This window comes from Silene latifolia, chromosome 7, assembly GCF_048544455.1.
Source record: "Silene latifolia isolate original U9 population chromosome 7, ASM4854445v1, whole genome shotgun sequence".
Classification (NCBI taxonomy): domain Eukaryota; kingdom Viridiplantae; phylum Streptophyta; class Magnoliopsida; order Caryophyllales; family Caryophyllaceae; genus Silene; species Silene latifolia.
The window spans coordinates 47505273-47524775 of NC_133532.1; the positions used below are offsets into that span (position 1 = coordinate 47505273).

The 19503-nt window shown below is 36.2% G+C and overlaps 1 protein-coding gene across 1 annotated transcript; it reads right to left on the reverse strand.

The window, feature by feature from the left end:
* Window positions 1–3868: 3868 nt before the first annotated feature.
* Window positions 3869–4958, reverse strand: LOC141590048 (uncharacterized). The gene is made up of 3 exons (XM_074410664.1): window positions 4797–4958; window positions 4553–4711; window positions 3869–4441 (listed from the first exon to the last, which is right to left on the reverse strand). Exons 1-3 carry the CDS (start codon window positions 4956–4958, stop codon window positions 3869–3871), a joined length of 894 nt encoding a protein of 297 aa, XP_074266765.1.
* Window positions 4959–19503: the final 14545 nt, after the last annotated feature.

Genomic DNA, 19503 nt, shown 5'->3' on the forward strand with positions numbered 1-19503 from the left:
CTTTATTACTAAGTCAAACATATCAATCTAAACACAAAATCACTTTCATTTTGATCAAAATTAAGCTTAATAACTATCGGTTCATCAATTTAATCGGGTCAACATCGGGTCGGGTCAATATCGGGTCGGGTCTGGGTCGGGTTCGGGTCACTGATAATCGGGCCATGTCGGGTTACGGGTCATTATCGGGTCAGGTCGGGTCGGTTTCGGGTCGCAATATTTTCGGGTCGGATCGGGCCGGGTTTGCTCGGGTTCGGGTCGGGTCGCTCGGGTCGGGTCAGACTTGCCAGCTCTACCGCTTACATAGCTAATAAAAACTATCATACCAATTTAAAAATTACAAACATGACGAAAGTGCGTAGCACACAAAAAAAATATTTTAAAATCTCCTAATATTTCTCCATAAAAAAAATTCATGCGAAGTTCTGCGGTACATAGACTTGGCTAACTCATACATTTACCATGTATAATATCTTTTTTCTGTGATATATATTAAAATTATGATGAAATGTAAAAAATTATCAATCAAATTCCGAGGACACATTGACTATTCACGTTGTTAATATTATAATTCTCACTACATCCTATGTTAATACTATTACTTTTCACTTCTTTCGGAGTTTTTATTGGTTACTTTAAACCAAAATCAGATATCAGATCATCCAAACTGTTTCGAAATTTTCTTCTGATTGCATATAAGTGCCGTCAGAAAATTTTTGTATATCAAAACAGAGATGAAAAATAAAATATATTTATTACTCATTTGATATAATAAAAATATTTCTTTTTTATTTATGTAATACAAAGTATATTTGAAAAAGAAATTAAGTTCAAAATGGTTTAGTAAAACAGTTCGGAAAGTTAAGGATAAGCATATTTGTATGAATACTAAACAACAGTTTATATTGTACATATTTTCGTTTTTATGATATGAATTTTTGTATATCCGATTTGTTCTTTCTAATCGTAAAGAATACGGGTCGAACGTAAATATTCCTTTATGTATATGTTTTACTCTTTTATGTACTTTTTTACCATAATTTTTCCATCGCTTGCCCTTCTAAAAAACAAAATTACATAAACAATTTTATCTTTTTATTTCTCTGAAAAGTTAATCGAATCAGTAGTAAATTTAACAATCATGCATTCCAATTCAACATATCGTATCAATTTTTAAAAATTAAGGTTTAAAATTATCTTAGGAATACTTACTAATCAAATTTTAAACATCAACGTATCACATCAATTTTTTTAAATTAACGTTTAAAATTATCTTAGGAATACTTACTAATCAGATTATTGAGTTAAAGACATCATCTAACTTTGACTTTTGATCTCCCTTCAAATATGAAGCTTTGAAATCAGAATATTCAACACTTAATAACGCCATATCCTTCATTTATGAATTTACCTTATTTGAACATCAAACTCTATAAACCCCATTGTAATAGGACCGCCCGTCATTCAAAGGAGAAGGAGATAAAAAAATTGGAAACGTTAGACAATTTTTACTTTTGTTGACAGAGCTTAAAATTAGAATTGCTCAATTTTTATGTTGCCACCTAAGCAATGTGAGGCGTGATTTCTTGTCATATTTTTTTTATTTCACTTTAGTCAACAATATACCTACAAGTTTCCAATATTTGGATCTCCTTCAAACCTTTTGATCTAGTTGCCCTACTACAATGACAAACTTCAAAAACCTTGCATATTTCTTGTTCATACATTATTACCTGTGCTTTAGTGTAGGACTTTTTTCTAGGTTTGCTAATGATAACAGAAAGGTAATCAATATTTATTTTTTGTATTTCAAATGAGAATTAGATTAATAATAGTACTCCTCTGTTATAATCATTTGTTTATATCTTTGATTGAAATACCTTTTATAAAGAATAAATAAGGAAAATAAATGTATGAGACAGAACACCTGTTTGCTCTATACAGTATCAAACGAAAATGAAAATTTCATTTGTTACCATTAGTAATTTAGTAGAGGTTTTAGCTCATGTATTGATGGGAAATTTGAAAACAAACGACTTTTTTTTGGGGTAATTTGATAACTTCTACCTACTATAATCCAACTTTTAAGAAATACTACCAAAATAATTCTGACTTGAAAACTACTACCACTTTATTTGGTTCGGATTAATTACACTGCCAAATCTTAAAAAAACTCATTAAAACTGAATTCCTAAGTTAAGTTCCAACTTGTTTTCCTATTTTACCCCTTCTTATCCTTATAAACACACACTCCCAGCATTCCCTTCTTCTTATTCTTCTTCTTCTCTCTTCTTCTCTCTTTATCTCTCCTCACCAATCAGGTAACATTGTTCTTTATTTTTTTGAATCTCATGTCCATTGTTCCAACATATTGAAGAAATATCTCTCCCTTCCAAATTTCTGTGTTTATTGTTTCAATTAAAAGTTTGTTGTTTCTGTTTTTGTCCTTTCTTAATTCAAATTAGGGTTTTATTTTTTTGTTTGATTTCAGAAATGAGCGGCAGCAACATTGTTATTGGTAAATGTAAGTGTGGTGTTCCATTGGCATTGTTGAAGTCCTGGACTGTTGATAATCCAGGGAGAAGATTTCTCACCTGCAAGTTTTAAACCCAGCTACAAAAGATCGAGGTTGTGGATTTTTTAGGTGGTATGATGAAGAGCAAGTTCAGTGGCAGAAAGATGTAATCAATAGACTGATATTAGAAAAGAAGGTTATTGAGTGCGATTTGAAGATGCTTAAGTGTGAAAATTCACATTTGCAGGATCATTGTCAAAAGCTTAAAGAAGCTAATGAATTACTTAGGAATTTCGAGTCAGGTGGAGAAAAAGAAGAAGGGATTGTTAGAGTTAATTCTTGTTTGTCATTTAGATGGTTTATGTTTGTTTGTGTTGTAGTAATAGTATTTGCAACTATTGTGACAAAGCTTTGATTGTGTAAAAGCTTTGAGGAGGGATTGTAATGCTCTTTAGTAATAGCTAAGCTAAGCTTAAGACATGAAGATGTAATGTGAGCAATTTTCAAATGTAACACTCGGAAGTATCAATAAAGGAGCAGATTAACACCAAATTCTTGCATCAAACTAACACAACTTAGCTAATGTCATACAGAAGTTTCCATTTTGTTACAAACTAACACATTGTCTTACCAAAATAAAAGATACATTGTCTTAGCAAAATGATACCCCAAAATGAAAGAAACATTGTCTTTGTAATCGCAGCAAATTAACACATTCTTGTTACAAATGTGAAGCTACAATTGCTACTGAAATTAATTGTCTTATACAACTTTAATCTTCAAATCCCAGCCCTCTCCTCGAAGTTTGAGTTGGTAGAGCATTGCTTGCACTTGCTTGGCTTTCTTGATGTTGCAAGTGTTGGCCACCTCTGGGTCCAGAAATCTCTTGTACCATTGCTGTATTATGCTGTCTTTTTGCTGCCCTTCTTGCCACTGCATCTCTCACCTTGTTGCTCCATGCTGAGGTGCTAGTTGATCTGGTGGTTTTCACCTTTGGTTTCTCTTTAGTCATTTGAGGGTTTTTACAAGTTTTGATATTATGCCCTATCCCTCGACATTTACCACAAGCTCTTATTTGCCTCGTTTTTTTTGTTGCCCCACTACTTTCTTCACCTGCCTCTCTTCTTCTTTTCTTGAGCTTTGGCCTACCAGGTAACCTTTTAAATGGAGGTGGAAGAGGAGCTACCTGCCCAACCTTCTCCCAGTCTTGGTAGCCAGGCATGACTGTTATAGCATGTTCAAAACATCTAGTATACATGGCCTTTGAATAGGCCTCATCAACATAGTCAAGCACTTCCTCTCTTTGATCCATTATGCAGACTATGGCATGTGGACATGGCATACCAGTTAGCTCTAAGTTTTTGCAAGAGCATTTACTCCTTTCCAAATGCACAGCTTTTTGAGCCCCCTGTGAGTTACTTCATACTCACCACTTATAGAATGGACAAAGCTACACAATCTACATTCATCATCAGCCCATTGTAGATACTTGGTTACCAATGGCATTACTCTTCCCTCATAGCCTACAACCCCAACTCTTTCCTCATAATGTCTCTTCATAACATACCTTCTTATCCACTCCATTAGGGTTATTATTGGCTTATCTCTTGCTTCTTTTAGGACAACATTGAATGACTCACACATATTATTCATTAAAAAATTGGTCTTACTTGTGGTGGAGAAGGCATGTCTTGACCAATGTTTGGCAGGAATTGATGTCAGATAAGCATGGGCCTTAGTGCTCAAAAACTTGATTCCCTCCAATTCCCTGTTGAACTCTGCAATAGAAGTGGCTCTACAGGCTTTCCAGAAGGCCTCTTTATAAACTGGGCCACTAAATTGTTGCTTGAAATTCGCCCAAATATGCCTTACACAAAATCTGATCTCAGCCTTAGGAGTGACAATGTTGAAAGCCTCCAGTAGTCCCTGATGTTAACAAAAATAACAGAAATACAATTTACAATAGAATAACAAAATAGTTTAAAAAAATATTGCAAGTGAGTAGAACAAATAAAAAGCTAAGAGTTGATTACTAACCTTCTGTCTATCAGATATTATTGTTAACCCAGCACCATCCTCCTTCTCTAGGTCTTCCATAAGAAGGCTCAAAAACCAAGTCCAACTTTCTCTATTTTCAACCTCTACAACAGCCCATGCAACTGGGTATATGTTGTTGTTGGGATCCATAAAGAATCGCTACCAAACACATCCCAGGATATGCCCCTTTTAAATGGCATCCATCAACACCAATGAAGGGTCTACAACCAGCCAAAAACCCAACCTTACAAGCCTTTAAACAAACATACATTCTTTGGAAAAGTGAGGGTGGATTCTCATCATTGTCAACAACCACAATAGCTGTTGAGCCTGGATTATACTTTGTCAAAGCAGCTGCATATTCCCATACTCTACCATATTCATAATCTCCATCACCATAAATCATTAATTTAGCTCTTACCCTAGCTCAATAACTAATATTTACTCCTAGATCCCTATAAACACGCCTAACAAACACACTTAACAACCAAGTAGGATTCTCCCTCCACTCTTCTAGATATTTTTCAGGTAAATATTGAGAAGACAGTTTCTTGGTATATCCTTTGAAAGAGCAAGAATGCTTCAAATTCAATGTTCTAATAACTATGTAATCCTCATTTGGCTTCTTAGTAGCATACATTCTAAATGGACAGAGAAATTGTTTACAAACACACCTGATCTTAGCTCTAACTTTGTCCCACTCACACTTACATTTGTATCTGCAGTGACATGTTACTCTTGTACTACCATTATGTAAAAAGTAGTAGTCATACCTGTTCTCTATAGCATGTACCCTTAAGGCTTGTCTTAGTACTTCAACTGTAGAGAACTTTAACCCAGCATCCAACTTAACTTTTCTTTTCAAATCAGTATCAGGATTGAAAATATTATACCCATCTCCCTCATTATCTGAACCATCTAAGCTTCTCAAATCATCAGACTGACCTTCTTCCTCCTCTAATGCCCCAACAAAGTGAACTGGTATTTTACCCTTTCCCTTACCCTCATATTCTGGACTTTTAAACAACTCTTCAGCTACCAAATCTTCCCCATCTGCCTCAAAATCTGAATCATCAACCTCAGATTCCTCTTCACTTACATGAAAATCTTCCTCCAACTCTTCTTCATCTACCACCTTCTTTTTCCCCCTCCCTTTCACTGTTTTTTTTGTTATACTTCTTCACTTTTTTTTTTTACCCTTCTTATTCACTTCCCTTTGTCTTGTACCACATTCTTACCATGTACCACAGTCTTTCCCTTACCCTCTAAATCCTCCACCATAGACCTACCCTCCACAGATCCACCTGCCACGGAACCACCCTTACCAGATTCACCTGCCATAGATCCACTCTTAGCTCTTCTAATTGGCAATTTTGAAGGAATTGGTTTCTTTGAAGGTGGCAAAATAGTCTGCAATGGTTCTATGACCAGGGGCTCAATCACCAAAGGCTCCTCATAAGGAATGGGCTTTTTCAGTCTTGGGCTTTTTCTTAAGGGTGTTGTATGAATGGGTTTCAATTTAGGGCTTGACTTTTTGGTTTCCCCAACTGTTGTCCTACAATTGAAGTTAAGACTCCTACTGTTATGACCTGGTACATTTGCAAAGGGTATAGGTCTTGTAGTCACAAACAAGTCTACCTTATCATCTTTATCCCTTGACTTTAACACATCACCCATATCCTTATCACCAAGAATAATTGTCCTACCAAAATCATAACTGAATCCATGCTTTTTGAACCATATAAACACACTCACATTCTGCCCCACTACCTTTTTTGCTTAAGTTATTATCATGTAGTAACTCAATTTACTACTCAAAATATCAGTTAGAAGTATAAGTACTCCACCAGTATACTGACTTTCCCCATTAATACTTTCAAATTTACCACCACAATGAAGTCTGACATCAATTTGATAAGGAATCTCCATCCTATATAAATAACACCCACTATAATCAGCCAATCATACAATTTGAAGCATAATTAATTAACAAAGGTTGTAACTTTCAAAATCAATTTAAAATTCGCAAATTAGGGTTAAACTAATAGTGCTTCAATAAATATTAAGCACAACAATCAAAATCATTTTTTAATAGGGTTTAATTACCCCAATAAATTATTAAGCACAACAATCAAAATAACTAAAGAAGAAGGGTAAGAATAACGCACCTGTAAACTGTAAACGGAATCTGGAAGGATGAAGGTGAAAAAGATCGCTAATCTGGGTAAAATAGGTTAATAAGTGGATGTGATTTACATGTAGTAATTGCTGAAGTTTGATTAGGTAAAATAGGTTAATAAGATTTGATTGAATGTGAGATTGATTTTTCCCCCAATTAACCCAGTAAATTGAATTTGTATCGTAAGATGAAGATAATGAGGGAAGTAAGAGAGCCTTAGGTTATTTTTGGGGGGAATAAAAGTCCGTTCAAGTCAAATTTTGGGTTATTTTGGGTTTTTTTAAGATTTGGTAGTGTAATTAATCCGAACCAAATAAAGTGGTAGTAGTTTTCAAGTCATAATTATTTTGGTAATAGTTCTTAAAAGTTGGATTATAGTAAGGTAGTAGTTATCAAATTACCCTTTTTTTTTTTACTAAATTATGGCGTGGTAGGCGTATATTGTGTACGTGGGTTCTAGAAGGGGCAAATTAGCAACACAAATTCTCCCTTGTGACGGGTACTATTCCGTCACAAACACTATTCACATTTGCGACGGGCCAAATGTGACCATTTTATGAGAAAATGTGACCATTTTTTTTATAGGTAACATTTTATGAACAATACTTGAGTGGTTACATTTTATCAAAAAGTGGTCACATTTGCCCGTCGCAAATTGTGACCGTCACAAGGGAGAATTGCTGTAAATTAGCAAATGATCTTTAAAGGTTTGCTCTTATGAGCAAAGGGTCCTCATTACTTTCAATACACGCAAACTGGTCCGAAACGTTTATCTAAAAGTGCAATTTAACTCCATTTAATTTTCTTAAATATTTATTTAATATATATGACTTTCTCCCATTTCATTTTTCTTATTTTTTTTAGAATGAACCAATCTACCCCTATCACACTCAATTCTAACATTATTTTGCTCTACTGCCGTAACCACACAACCGACTACACTTCAACTCTGCATCCACTTCACTTGACCAACAAATACCCCGCAACATACTCCCTCCCATCCAAACCAAAGGTTACAGTTGCTTTATCATACTTGTCGAGGCACGTTTTGTAACGTGCATATCTTTAGTTACACATTATTAAAAAATTATAAAAATTTGATATTCTTATAGCATTCATGACGATAAATCAAACAAGATCTCACATGACTATATTTTGTCTTATAGATTAATAATAATATCAAAGATTCCCTACGATCATGAACAATGCCAAAAAGCAACTGTAACATTTGGTCTGGATGGGAGGGAGTATAGAATATGAAAGTAACACATTATCGGAACAACTTTTCCCCCGTAGCACCATAAAGGAAAAAAAAAAAGAGAGTACAATAACAACTACTTTGCATAACTTGACCAATGTGAGTGGTCAAAGTTTACTCGAGTTAATTAATGACATCCAGGTGATGCTTAGTCTTGCTAGTTAAAATGAAATTGTGCTAATTTTGATTCACATCTGACATTATTTTGCGGCAAAGCATTCGTACTAGAGGTATACCACAGTGTATAAAAGTGTTAGCCAAATTCAGAATCTTTAATAAATTAAGTAGTAGGAGTTTGATTTGTGTGCCTCGTACCCTCGTTTAAGCGAGGTCACCTTTAGCTTCTAATATGCCTCAAAACAATGATAGAAGGGAGTGTGGTAGGGGTAGATATTCTTAAAAAAAAAAAATGAAATGGGAGAAAAGTTATATATATTGAATAATAATTTAAAACAAATTAAATGAAGTTAAATTATATTTTTAGGTAAATCTCTGGGGCCAATTTGCACCTATTAAAAGTAACTGGGGCAATTTACACATAAGAGCAACCCTTTGGGGTCAACTGCTACTTTGCCCGTTCCAAAAGTGACCAATATTCACTTTCACAAGTTGACCACCTTGACATTCTTCACCAATTTATAACTGACAGGTGATTGTCTGACTATTTAATGCATTTATATGTATGCCTCATATTGTTTTTATTCCGCTATCTTTATCTGTGGCGGAAAGTAGCTTGTGACGTCTCACTATCACCTCCGCTTTTTAACATTGTTTTAACCGATTATAAGACGTTTTGAGCTAAAGCATCACAAATGAGAATTTGTACTATTTATTTATCTCGTAGAGTATAACTTTGATCTAATTTTGTATTGTAATTTGTATGTCTCTTATCACATATCCATAATCAAAAGCACTCCTAATGAGTTGTTGATAAGAAGTTATGCAAGGGGTATCAATGAACTCTTAGTGAAATTGACCGAAAAGGAAGTGAAAATTACAAAGCGTAAGCCCTTATATTTAATTTCGAGAAATGTAAATTAAGAGGGCGTTTGGTTTGAGGTCTATAAGAAAGGGAAAGGGAAAAAAAGTTATTGATTTCCTTTGTTGGTGTTTGTTTGACAAAAACAAAGAGAATGAAATTCTCTTCCTTATCCCTCAATCCATCGAATTCCTTAACCTCCCCCCCCTCCCCCTAAGGTATGAGATTTCATTACCCTTGTTACCCTTCAACCACCTTATTTACCTACCACCACACTTGCGACTCCCACCACAACAGTCACCATCAAGACGCCATCGCCACCACCACAGCCACCCTACATAAACCACCACCGCCACAACCAACACGATGCCACCACCGCCACAATCACCATCACCACCACCACAGCCACCCCACTGCCACCACCACCACGATGCCATCGTCACCACAACCACCAAAACCACCACCACAATCACCCCACATAACCACCACCACAACACCACCGCTACCACCACCATTACCACCACCACAGCCAACCTACTGTTACCACCACCATGACGCCACCACAACCACAACCACCCCACCTAAACCACCACCCGCACATCAGAATAAACAACAGCCCACCACACTTCATTTTCTTGATTTAACCAAACAACTAGTTAAGTTTTAGGTAATCTTTTAGCTTTTCCTCTCTTACCCTTTCTAATTTCCTTTCCCTTTCCCTTTATCTAACCAAATGCCCCCTAAGTAGTTATAGACTTAGAATGTTACTCTTCTTTTTCGGTCATTTATTTGCCTATTTTATTTTGAGATAAGCCCTATTCTTGTGTACACTTAATAGTATTTTGTTTTGGAGTAGAGGCATCATCTGTTATAGATTCATAGTGTTATAATCAAAAGTTATTTGTATCTATAAATTCAAAATAAGTATTGTTATGCGGAGTGGGTTTTATAATAGACATGTCCCGATTATTTGTTTACTCTATTTTGTATTAGGCGTTTATGTTGTTTGTTGTTTTTATTTTTATTTTTATTTTGAATATGTTTGTATACAAATATCATTTTCAATTTGTATTTCAAATAAATCAATTGACAAAATTGCAATCATGTGTCCTCCCCAGTTCTCGCTTGTTGGCCTTTTTGCAAAAAATTCAAAGATGAATAAATGATTGTAAACTGAGAAATATATAGCATATAACACTATATATAAAAGACTTACTGATAAAAGTAATGTCCTATTTAAAATTACTAGGATTGAAATCGTATCATTAAATTGAAAAATGTCATATAGACTTAGGGGGTGTTTGGTAAACGGCGGATTGAGAAATTTTCAGCATATTCAAGGCTTTTAGCATGTTTGACTCACCAATCTACTATTTTGAGTGTTTGGTAAATGACATATTGAAAGAGTAGATTGGAGCTCAATCTCAAGTTTTCCAATATCTTTGCTCTACCCAGCATATTCACATTAGTAGATTGTGAAATATGAATCCGTCAACAATCTACACATAGATACAATAATCTATTAACCAATATCTGCTAATTACCAAACACTTCTACTAAATCTGCTAATTGAAATATACTAGTCAAACCTGTTAATCCAATATGTCATTTCTAATCTGTTTGACCAATCTGCTTCTGCTAATATCAATCTGTTGATTACCAAACAGAGCCTTAGATAAGATAATTTGTGCTAAATTAGTCATGACAGCAGTCGAAAGTGGTAATAAGTAACAAAACACTTGACCACTAGAGGTCAATTTATGAATTTGCAAAACGGTTTTTTGAATTAAAAATGTATAAATAAAAAAGAATATGTAACACCCCAAGCTAATTGAAGAGGTCTATTGATAGACTTAAATGACTAGTGCTAAAGGGATTGATACGGGTAAGGATCCAAATGACACTACTTCTAGTTCGTTGGCACTTATGTCATCAGTGAAACATTCGAGCCCGAGGTCTCAGTTCGTTTGCTTGGTCTCTTGCGATGGAACCGTTTAGTTACGCAAGGCTTCTAGCATACTTAGCATCTTTTGCATCTTTCTTTTAATTAGTCAATAAAGGGGAATGACTTTCTGTTTCGTACATTACTATTTAGTTTGCTGCAATTACTAGAATTCATGGCTTTAATTAGCATTTTTAATTTGGTCATTAGGAGCCTTTTTAATGGCCTTGAACGGCTGTTTTGGGAGGCTATTTATAGCCTTGAGTTTTATTGTAATAGTCATTCAGAAATCATAAGAAAATTCAGTTTGCTTTGCTTACTAAAATTCCGTTATTATTTGATCGTTTGTTGAATAGTAATTTATACGGTCTCAATAGGTCTTGAGTTCGTTTCCATTGCCGAGTTAAAGGTCTAACTCGTCAAATATCGCTTCCGCTATTTTAATTCGTATCATAAGTGGTATCAGAGCTTCGGCTCTTGATTTTACATTTGAATCGAGACGATCCTAAATATCGGTTAATCTAAAAAAAAAAAAAAAAAAAAAACACAAAAAGAAAACAGGAATGGCCGGTGAACAATTCGATGATGAGTTCTATGAGAAGTTCCAAGATTTATTGCGAAATAGGCCCACCGGAAGTCGGAGTGGTGGGAAGCCGAAACAGGACGAGTTCAAGGTGTCGGAACTTCCTGAATTCGTAGGAGGAACCAACCCGGAAGATTATCTGGATTGGGAAAGAAAAATCGACTGTTTGTTCGATTTTAAAGATCTCAGTGACGAGAAAAGATGCAAATATGCTATTCTGAGATTGAGCAAGGGGGCTTCACTTTGGTACGAAGGGTTGAAGGCTAGTCGATCTCGCGCTGGAAAGGACAAGGTTTCATCGTGGGATTCCTTAAAGCGTAAATTGAGAAAGAGGTATGTACCGGCTACTCATAAGCTGAGTATTTATCGTAAAATTTCGGATTTTATGCAAGAGAAATTGAGTGTTGCCGAGTATATAGATGAATTTGAAAAATTAATTCTAATGGGGGAATTGGAGGAGAACGAAGAATAAAAAAATGTCGCGTTTTCTTCGTGGTTTAAATCGTAATATTGCCATTTCAGTCGAATTATACCCTTATTCGGATTTTGATACTTTGTGCAATTTGTGTGTTAAAATTGAGGCCCAAGGGAAATTCAAAACAGGGAGTTCTAGTAAAGAATACAGTAGCCCTAATAATTATTCCAAACCCATTTTTCCTCCTAAAACTACACCTACACCAAACGTAAACAGTTCGACCAAGGCCACACCAAAAACCGCTGAGTCAATTAAGGAAACCAGTTTGTCGAAAGTTCGGTGTTTCAAATGTCAGGGGTTTGGACACTATCAAAGCTCGTGCCCAAACAAGAGAGTCGTGACATTGAGGGAGGCTGTGTCGTATCGTGATGAGTTAGCCGAGGAAGAAGAGAGATTGGGAAGTGTGTTTAATTTTGATGAGGCTGAAAACGAAGAGGAAGAGGAGAGGTATGAGGCGCCCAATTTCGACACTGTTCTGGTTCTGCGTTCGTTGCAGGTCCAAGCCGAATCTATTGATTCGGATCAGCGCGAACAATTATTTCATACCAAGTGCCAGGTTATAACAAATGGTGTAGTGTAATTATCGACAGTGGTAGTTGCACTAATGTAGCATCGGATGAAATGGTCAAGAAACTGGGGTTGGCGACTGTTGCGCACCCGAAGCCGTATGCTCTTCACTGGTTAAATGACGGGAATAGTGTGAAGGTTACAAAACAGGCCCGGATAGGTTTGGCGATGGGTTCTTATACTGATAATGTACTTTGCGACGTAATTCCGATGGATGCTTGTCACGTTTTATTGGGGCGTCCTTGGATGTTTGACAGAGATGTGGTTCATCGGGGAAGAAGCAGTGAGTACAAGTTGAGGGATAAGGGTAAAAAAATTGTGTTGAAACCCATGTCCTCTCAGTCCATTCGGTCTATGAGCACCAAGAAGGAGAAGGCGACTATGGTGGTTAGGGGGCGGGAGATTGAAGAAGCTATTAATCAAGGGGATACCGTGTATTTGCTGATTGCTAAGGACGATTCGAGTGCAAGTTCAGGTCTGAACTCTAATCATTTTGTTGATAAATTGTTAACGGAGTTTTTCGATGTTTTCCCAGAAGAATTACCGCCTGGCTTGCCTCCTATTCGGGGCATCGAGCATCAAATCGATCTCGTTCCCGGGGCTTCGTTACCTAATAAAGCTGCTTATCGGTGCAACCCGGAGGAAACAAAGGAGCTTCAAAGACAAATTGATGAGTTGATTGCACAAGGGTTTGTTCGAGAGAGCATGAGTCCATGCGCCGTTCTCGTTCTACTCGTTCCAAAAAAAGATGGTACATGGCGCATGTGTGTTGATTCACGGGCTGTCAAAAATATCACTATTAAATATCGCTTCCCCATGCCAAGGCTAGACGATATGCTCGATGAATTACATGGTTCACAGGTTTTTTCGAAAATTGATTTACGCAGCGGGTATCATCAAATTCGAATGCGTGAAGGGGATGGATGGAAGACCGCTTTCAAGACAAAACACGGTCTATATGAATGGACCGTCATGCCATTTGGTCTTACTAATGCCCCGAGTACCTTTATGCGATTAATGAACAAGGTACTGAATTCATTCTTAGGTAAGTTCGTTGTTGTGTACCTTGACGATATTCTAGTGTATAGCAGAAATATATGCGATCACTTGCAGCATTTGAGGTCCGTATTTGAGGTACTTCGAGAACAGAAACTGTTTGGGAAAAGGGAAAAGTGTTCGTTCATGGTGGACCGGGTAGTATTCTTGGGCTATGTGGTGTCCGGAGACGGGGTGGAGGTGGACCAATCCAAAGTTGAAGCAATTCGATTCTGGCCGACGCCTAGCACAGTCACAGAGGTAAGGTCCTTTTTGGGACTCGCTCCTTTTTATCGTCGGTTTATTCAAAAGTTTAGTTCCTTAGCAAGTCCGATGACGGACTGTCTTAAGAAAGGGACGTTCTTGTGGGGTGATGCATCCCAAAATTCTTTCGAATTGTTGAAAAGTAAGTTGTGTGAGGCACCGGTGTTAGCTTTACCCGATTTTTCACAACCCTTCGAAGTTGAGTGTGATGCTAGCGGGGTCGGAATAGGGGCTGTTTTAAGGCAAGGGAACCGACCTATAGCGTTTTCTCGAGAGAAATTAGGGGTGCTCGATTGAAGTATTGTACCTACGATAAGGAGTTTTACGCCATTGTTAGGGCCCTCATGTATTGGAGTCATTATTTACGTCCAAGCCATTTTATTTTGCATTCCGATCACGAGTCTTTAAAATACATCAACGGGCAGCAGAGTCTCAGTCCTCGTCATGCTAAATGGGTTGAATTTTTACAATCTTTTCATTTTTCTTCTAAATTTAAAAATGGGAAGTCAAATATTATAACTGATGCATTATCGCGACGATATTCCTTAATTTCCGTGCTAAGTTCGAAGTTGTCGGGTTTCGAATTATTAAAGGCTTATTATGAGAATGATATGGATTTTAAGGAATTAGTTAGCAAAAGTACGGCAGGGACTGGTGTTGAATTCTTTATGCAAGATGGTTTTTTATTCCGAGGAAACCGCCTCTGTATTCCGAGACATCCCATTCGGGAATTATTGGTTCGTGAGGCTCATGGAGGCGGTATGGCAGGCCATTTCGGTGTAGCTAAGACGTTGGAGTTATTGAAAGAGCACTTCTTCTGGCCTAAAATGTTCGGGGACGTTACAAAAATTGTAGCAAGATGCGTGACCTGCAAGGTAATTAAAAGTTCATTCAAACCAGGCCCGTATACACCGTTACCGGTTCCCGAGAGGCCTTGGGATGACGTTTCTATGGATTTTATTGTAGCATTGCCTCGAACTCAAAGAGGAAAGGATGCTATCATGGTAGTGGTGGATCGATTTTCTAAAATAGCACATTTTATTCCGTGTCACAAGACCGACGACGCAAGTAATGTGGCGGATTTATATTTCAGAGAGATAGTGCGTTTACATGGTATTCCTAAGACCATCGTTTTCGATCGTGACTCGAAATTTTTGAGCTATTTTTGGAATACGTTGTGGAGAAAGGTGGGTACTAAACTTTTGATTAGCATCTCGCACCACCCGCAAACGGATGGACAAACGGAGGTTACTAATCGGACTTTGGGCACCTTGTTGCGGGGTTTGGTAAGTAAGACCCAAAAGGATTGGGATATTAAGCTTGCTCATGCTGAGTTCGCTTATAACCGATCTCATACCTATGCTACGGGTCGGTCTCCGTTCGAAGTTGTCTATGGGTTGAACCCGCATGTTCCTCTTGATTTACTTCCAATGCCTGCAGGTGAGTTAGTCCATAAGGATGCCGAATCAAAACTTAAAGCTATGTTCAAACTGCATCAGCAAGTCCATGACCGCATTGTTAAGGTGAATGCTGCTTACCAACAAAAAGCCAATAAGCACAAAGGTCCGCGTATCTTCAAGGAGGGTGATCTGGTTTGGGTGAATTTAAGAAAGGAACGGTTTCCAGGTAAACGGAAAAATAAGCTCATGCCTCGAGCCGATGGACCCTTCAAGATAACTGCACGTGTCAATGATAATGCTTATAAAGTCGAGTTAGCCGGGGAGTACGGGGTTCATGCCACTTTCAATGTGGGTGACTTGTCACCATATATCGATGATGATGGCCTTACGGAATTGAGGTCAATTCCTTTCGAAGGGGGAGGAGATGATATGGGTAAGGATCCAAATGACACTACTTCTAGTTCGTTGGCACTTATGTCATCAGTGAAACATTCGAGCCCGAGGTCTTAGTTCGTTTGTTTGGTCTCTTGCGATGGAACCGTTTAGTTACGCAAGGCTTCTAGCATACTTAGCATCTTTTGCATCTTTCTTTTAATTAGTCAATAAAGGGGAATGACTTCCTGTTTCGTACATTACTATTTAGTTTGCTATTTACTTGGTTGTTTAATAGCCTGCAATTACTAGAATTAATGGCTTTAATTAGCATTTTTAATTTGGTCATTAGGAGCCTTTTTAATGGCCTTGAATGGCTGTTTTGGGAGGCTATTTATAGTCTTGAGTTTTATTGTTATAGTCATTCAGAAATCATAAGAAAATTCATTTTGCTTTGCTTACTAAAATTCCGTTATTATTCGATCGTTTGTTGAATAGTAATTTATACGGTCTCAATAGGTCTTGAGTTCGTTTCCATTGCCGAGTTAAAGGTCTAACTCGTCAAATATTGCTTCCGCTATTTTAATTCGTATCAGGGATTAAATGTACTACTTATATCAACAAAGTACACTTTCTTTTACGGTCATCCATGCAAAAGAACTCCAGAGTTAAGCGTGCTTGGTTGGGAGTAGTCTTAAGATGGGTGACCTCCTGGGAAAGTTCTCGGGATGCGCATGAGTGAAGACAAAATGCGCTATAAAGGACCCGTGTTGATCCGTGGGCCATGTACAGAGTCTGGTAAGCTATCATAAATAACCGCTCTCGACCCGGTAGTTATGGCTTGGGTGTTACAAAATATATCATAAAGTGTAAGTACCTAATCATTTATGAATTCGCAAAACGGTTTTTCTAATTCTATATCCCATTTATTTAGGCTCTTAATATGTACCATCAAACCACACGCTAGAAAACCCGTAATCTACCTAGTATAAAAGCTAGGTTTTTTTAAGTCTTTTCATTGGCCCCTTCATTTTACGGAAAAAGGAAGACTTTTCTATCTCTACAAGTAGTGCTCCTTAATTTCAGGATCTTTATTTAATTGCAACATTTCTATTTCTAACTTCATATTTCTACAATTACACAATTCATTCATTAAACGTTAAAAATTTACAAATAATAAACTCTCATTTATTTATTTATTTTTGCTACATAATACACTATCATTTATAATACTCTGTACATCAACTAGGATGATACCCCTCACTTCTACTATTTCAATCTAACCATGATTACAAAACTCATTTGAATACCATACTTTTGCATGGCTAACACTCTTAATCTGACATCATTTTTTATCTTCAATTTTTTTTGCCTAACTAATATTCTTTACTATCATCTTTGAACAACGATTAAAAAAAAAATTATTAACTACGAATTTTAAAAGAGAAATATCATTGATATAGCATTAACATAAAAATTATATCCTCTTCCTTTGCCATTTTTATAATTGTAAGTTATTGTATAAAGTAAAATATTTAAGTTATATTTTATGACTCAATATAGTTATTTTTTATATTTTATACTTATAAAGGGTATTTTAATCAAACATCCCTACAATGAGACGAAGATCCACACAAAAATTAGCAAGTTCGTAAAATACGAATAAAAGACACCAATGACCACCTTAAATTTTATTTTGTAAAGTTGTTCATAATATGTGAGAATTAAAATTTTTAAAAACAAATGAATTGGAGAAAGTACATTATATGTATGTCGAATTTTTAAGAATAAAAAAATATGAAAGTTTTAAGAATAAAAAAATACTAGGTTTGGTGCCCGGCTTCGCCCGTGCTACCTCTATTTACCGTTAAATTTTATTTTCAATGAAATAAACTATATTGGAGTTGTCTAACTCACACGTTTACTATTAGTAATATATTTTTCTATGTCATATCTTGTAATTATGATGAAATGTAAAATTTATTTTCAAATTATGAGACACGTTCACTACCCCGCTATTAATATTATTACTTTCACGTCATTCTTTGTTAATATCATTGCGTTCACTACTCCCGTGGTTACTATTATTTCTTTTACTAATTCCTCTATTTTTTTTTTCTGTGAAATCATTATTCCCGTTAATTTTATCCGGCCTATATTTAAATAAATAAAATATTTCCTTGAGTCGATTGGTTATTTAATGTTCATACTTTTTCCCATTGTTACAACTGTTACTTTCACTACATTCTTTATTACATTCACTACTCACACTGTCATTATTATAACTGTCACTACTCCCACATTAATACCTTTAATTTTATTAATCTCGTTGCTGCTACTATTACTTTTACTACACTTAATTTAATTTACAATTCTATGATGATATTAATTAATTCCATAAGTGGGACATGTTAATTTTAAGGAAAATCAATATATTATTGTGTTTAATTTCTAAATTTAATTACTTTAATTTAATATAGTTTCCATAAATATTCTTCATCAAGGAATCTTTATATTATACTTTTAACCAAAACTATATAATATTTACATTGAGGTCCCTTTATCAGGTCCATCACACGGTACTATCGATTTAAAACTATATAATATATTTAATTTGTATAAATTTCTTTAATTACATTGAAGTCCCTTGGTTTCTGGAATTAATATATAGTATTGATGATTAACTCAACCCTTAGTATATTAGTATAATCTGTAACATAATTTTATCATTAGTATAACCTGCAACATAATTTTATCCTTATATATTAAATTATATTATCTGAAAGTAATATTACGCAAATCCGTGCACTTTTTGCACATGATTAAAATTAGTATCCATAAATTCCACTCATGATCTCCCCCCCCCCCTCTCTCTCTCTCTCTCTCTCTCTCTCTCTCTCTATATATATATATATATATATATATATATATATATATATATATATATATATAATCAGGATCCCGTACGAACTAAATTATGGTGCGAACCGTACGAACTCCTTCTCAGCCCTTAGATCAAACAAATCAAAGGCTGTCATAAAACTACTTATTACTCGCGTGTTTCATCCACTCCTCCCAACTATATACTACTTTTCCAGATCTCTTTCCAACACTCAACAATACTCAAGTCAAACCTTTCCAGATCTCTTTTCTCTCTCATACCTACCCACAATCGCCGGCGAGACATTAACTCCGACAACGCCATCGACGATGTTTCCCTTCCTCACTCTTCCATCTCTTTCTATTTCCGTCATATCTCAAACTCCTTTAAAGATTCGTCACCACCTTTGGCTCCTCCGACCACCGCGTCCCAGATCTGGTTAGCCACTGGTGTTCCTGATGTCGCGGCCTGGAATATTAAGATTGATCATGCTCATACTGTTAAGCCTGAGGAGGTGATGGGGTTGATTATGGAAATGGAAGGGGCCGGGTTGAAGCCGGATACGATTAGTTATAATTACTTGTTGGCTTGTTATTGTAAGAGGAGTGTGTTTCATAATAAGATTCCGGATTTTGGGACTCTGAAGGTTTTGGTGGAAGGTTTAATAAAGAAGAAGATGAAGAAGGATGCACAGGTTTTGATTCGCACTGTGAAGAAGAGGTTTCCACCTTGTTTAACGAATGCTTGGAATAAGGTTGAGATTGAACAACTGCTGCTTTGAGTTATCTCCGTTTACCTCTTGATGCTTCCAGGTAGATCCAACAACGCCGACGAAGCAGCACCGCCAAAACCTCGTGATTTCCGTAGCATGACGAGGTGGAGATGGTCCGTGTTGGTGTGATTGTTGATTGCTGAACGGAGGTGAAGTTGGGTTACACAGGTGTCGCCCTGGTTATTACTTGTTTGGGTTTTATTTTTTATATTTTTTTGATTAGATTGTAGATCTAGAACAAATG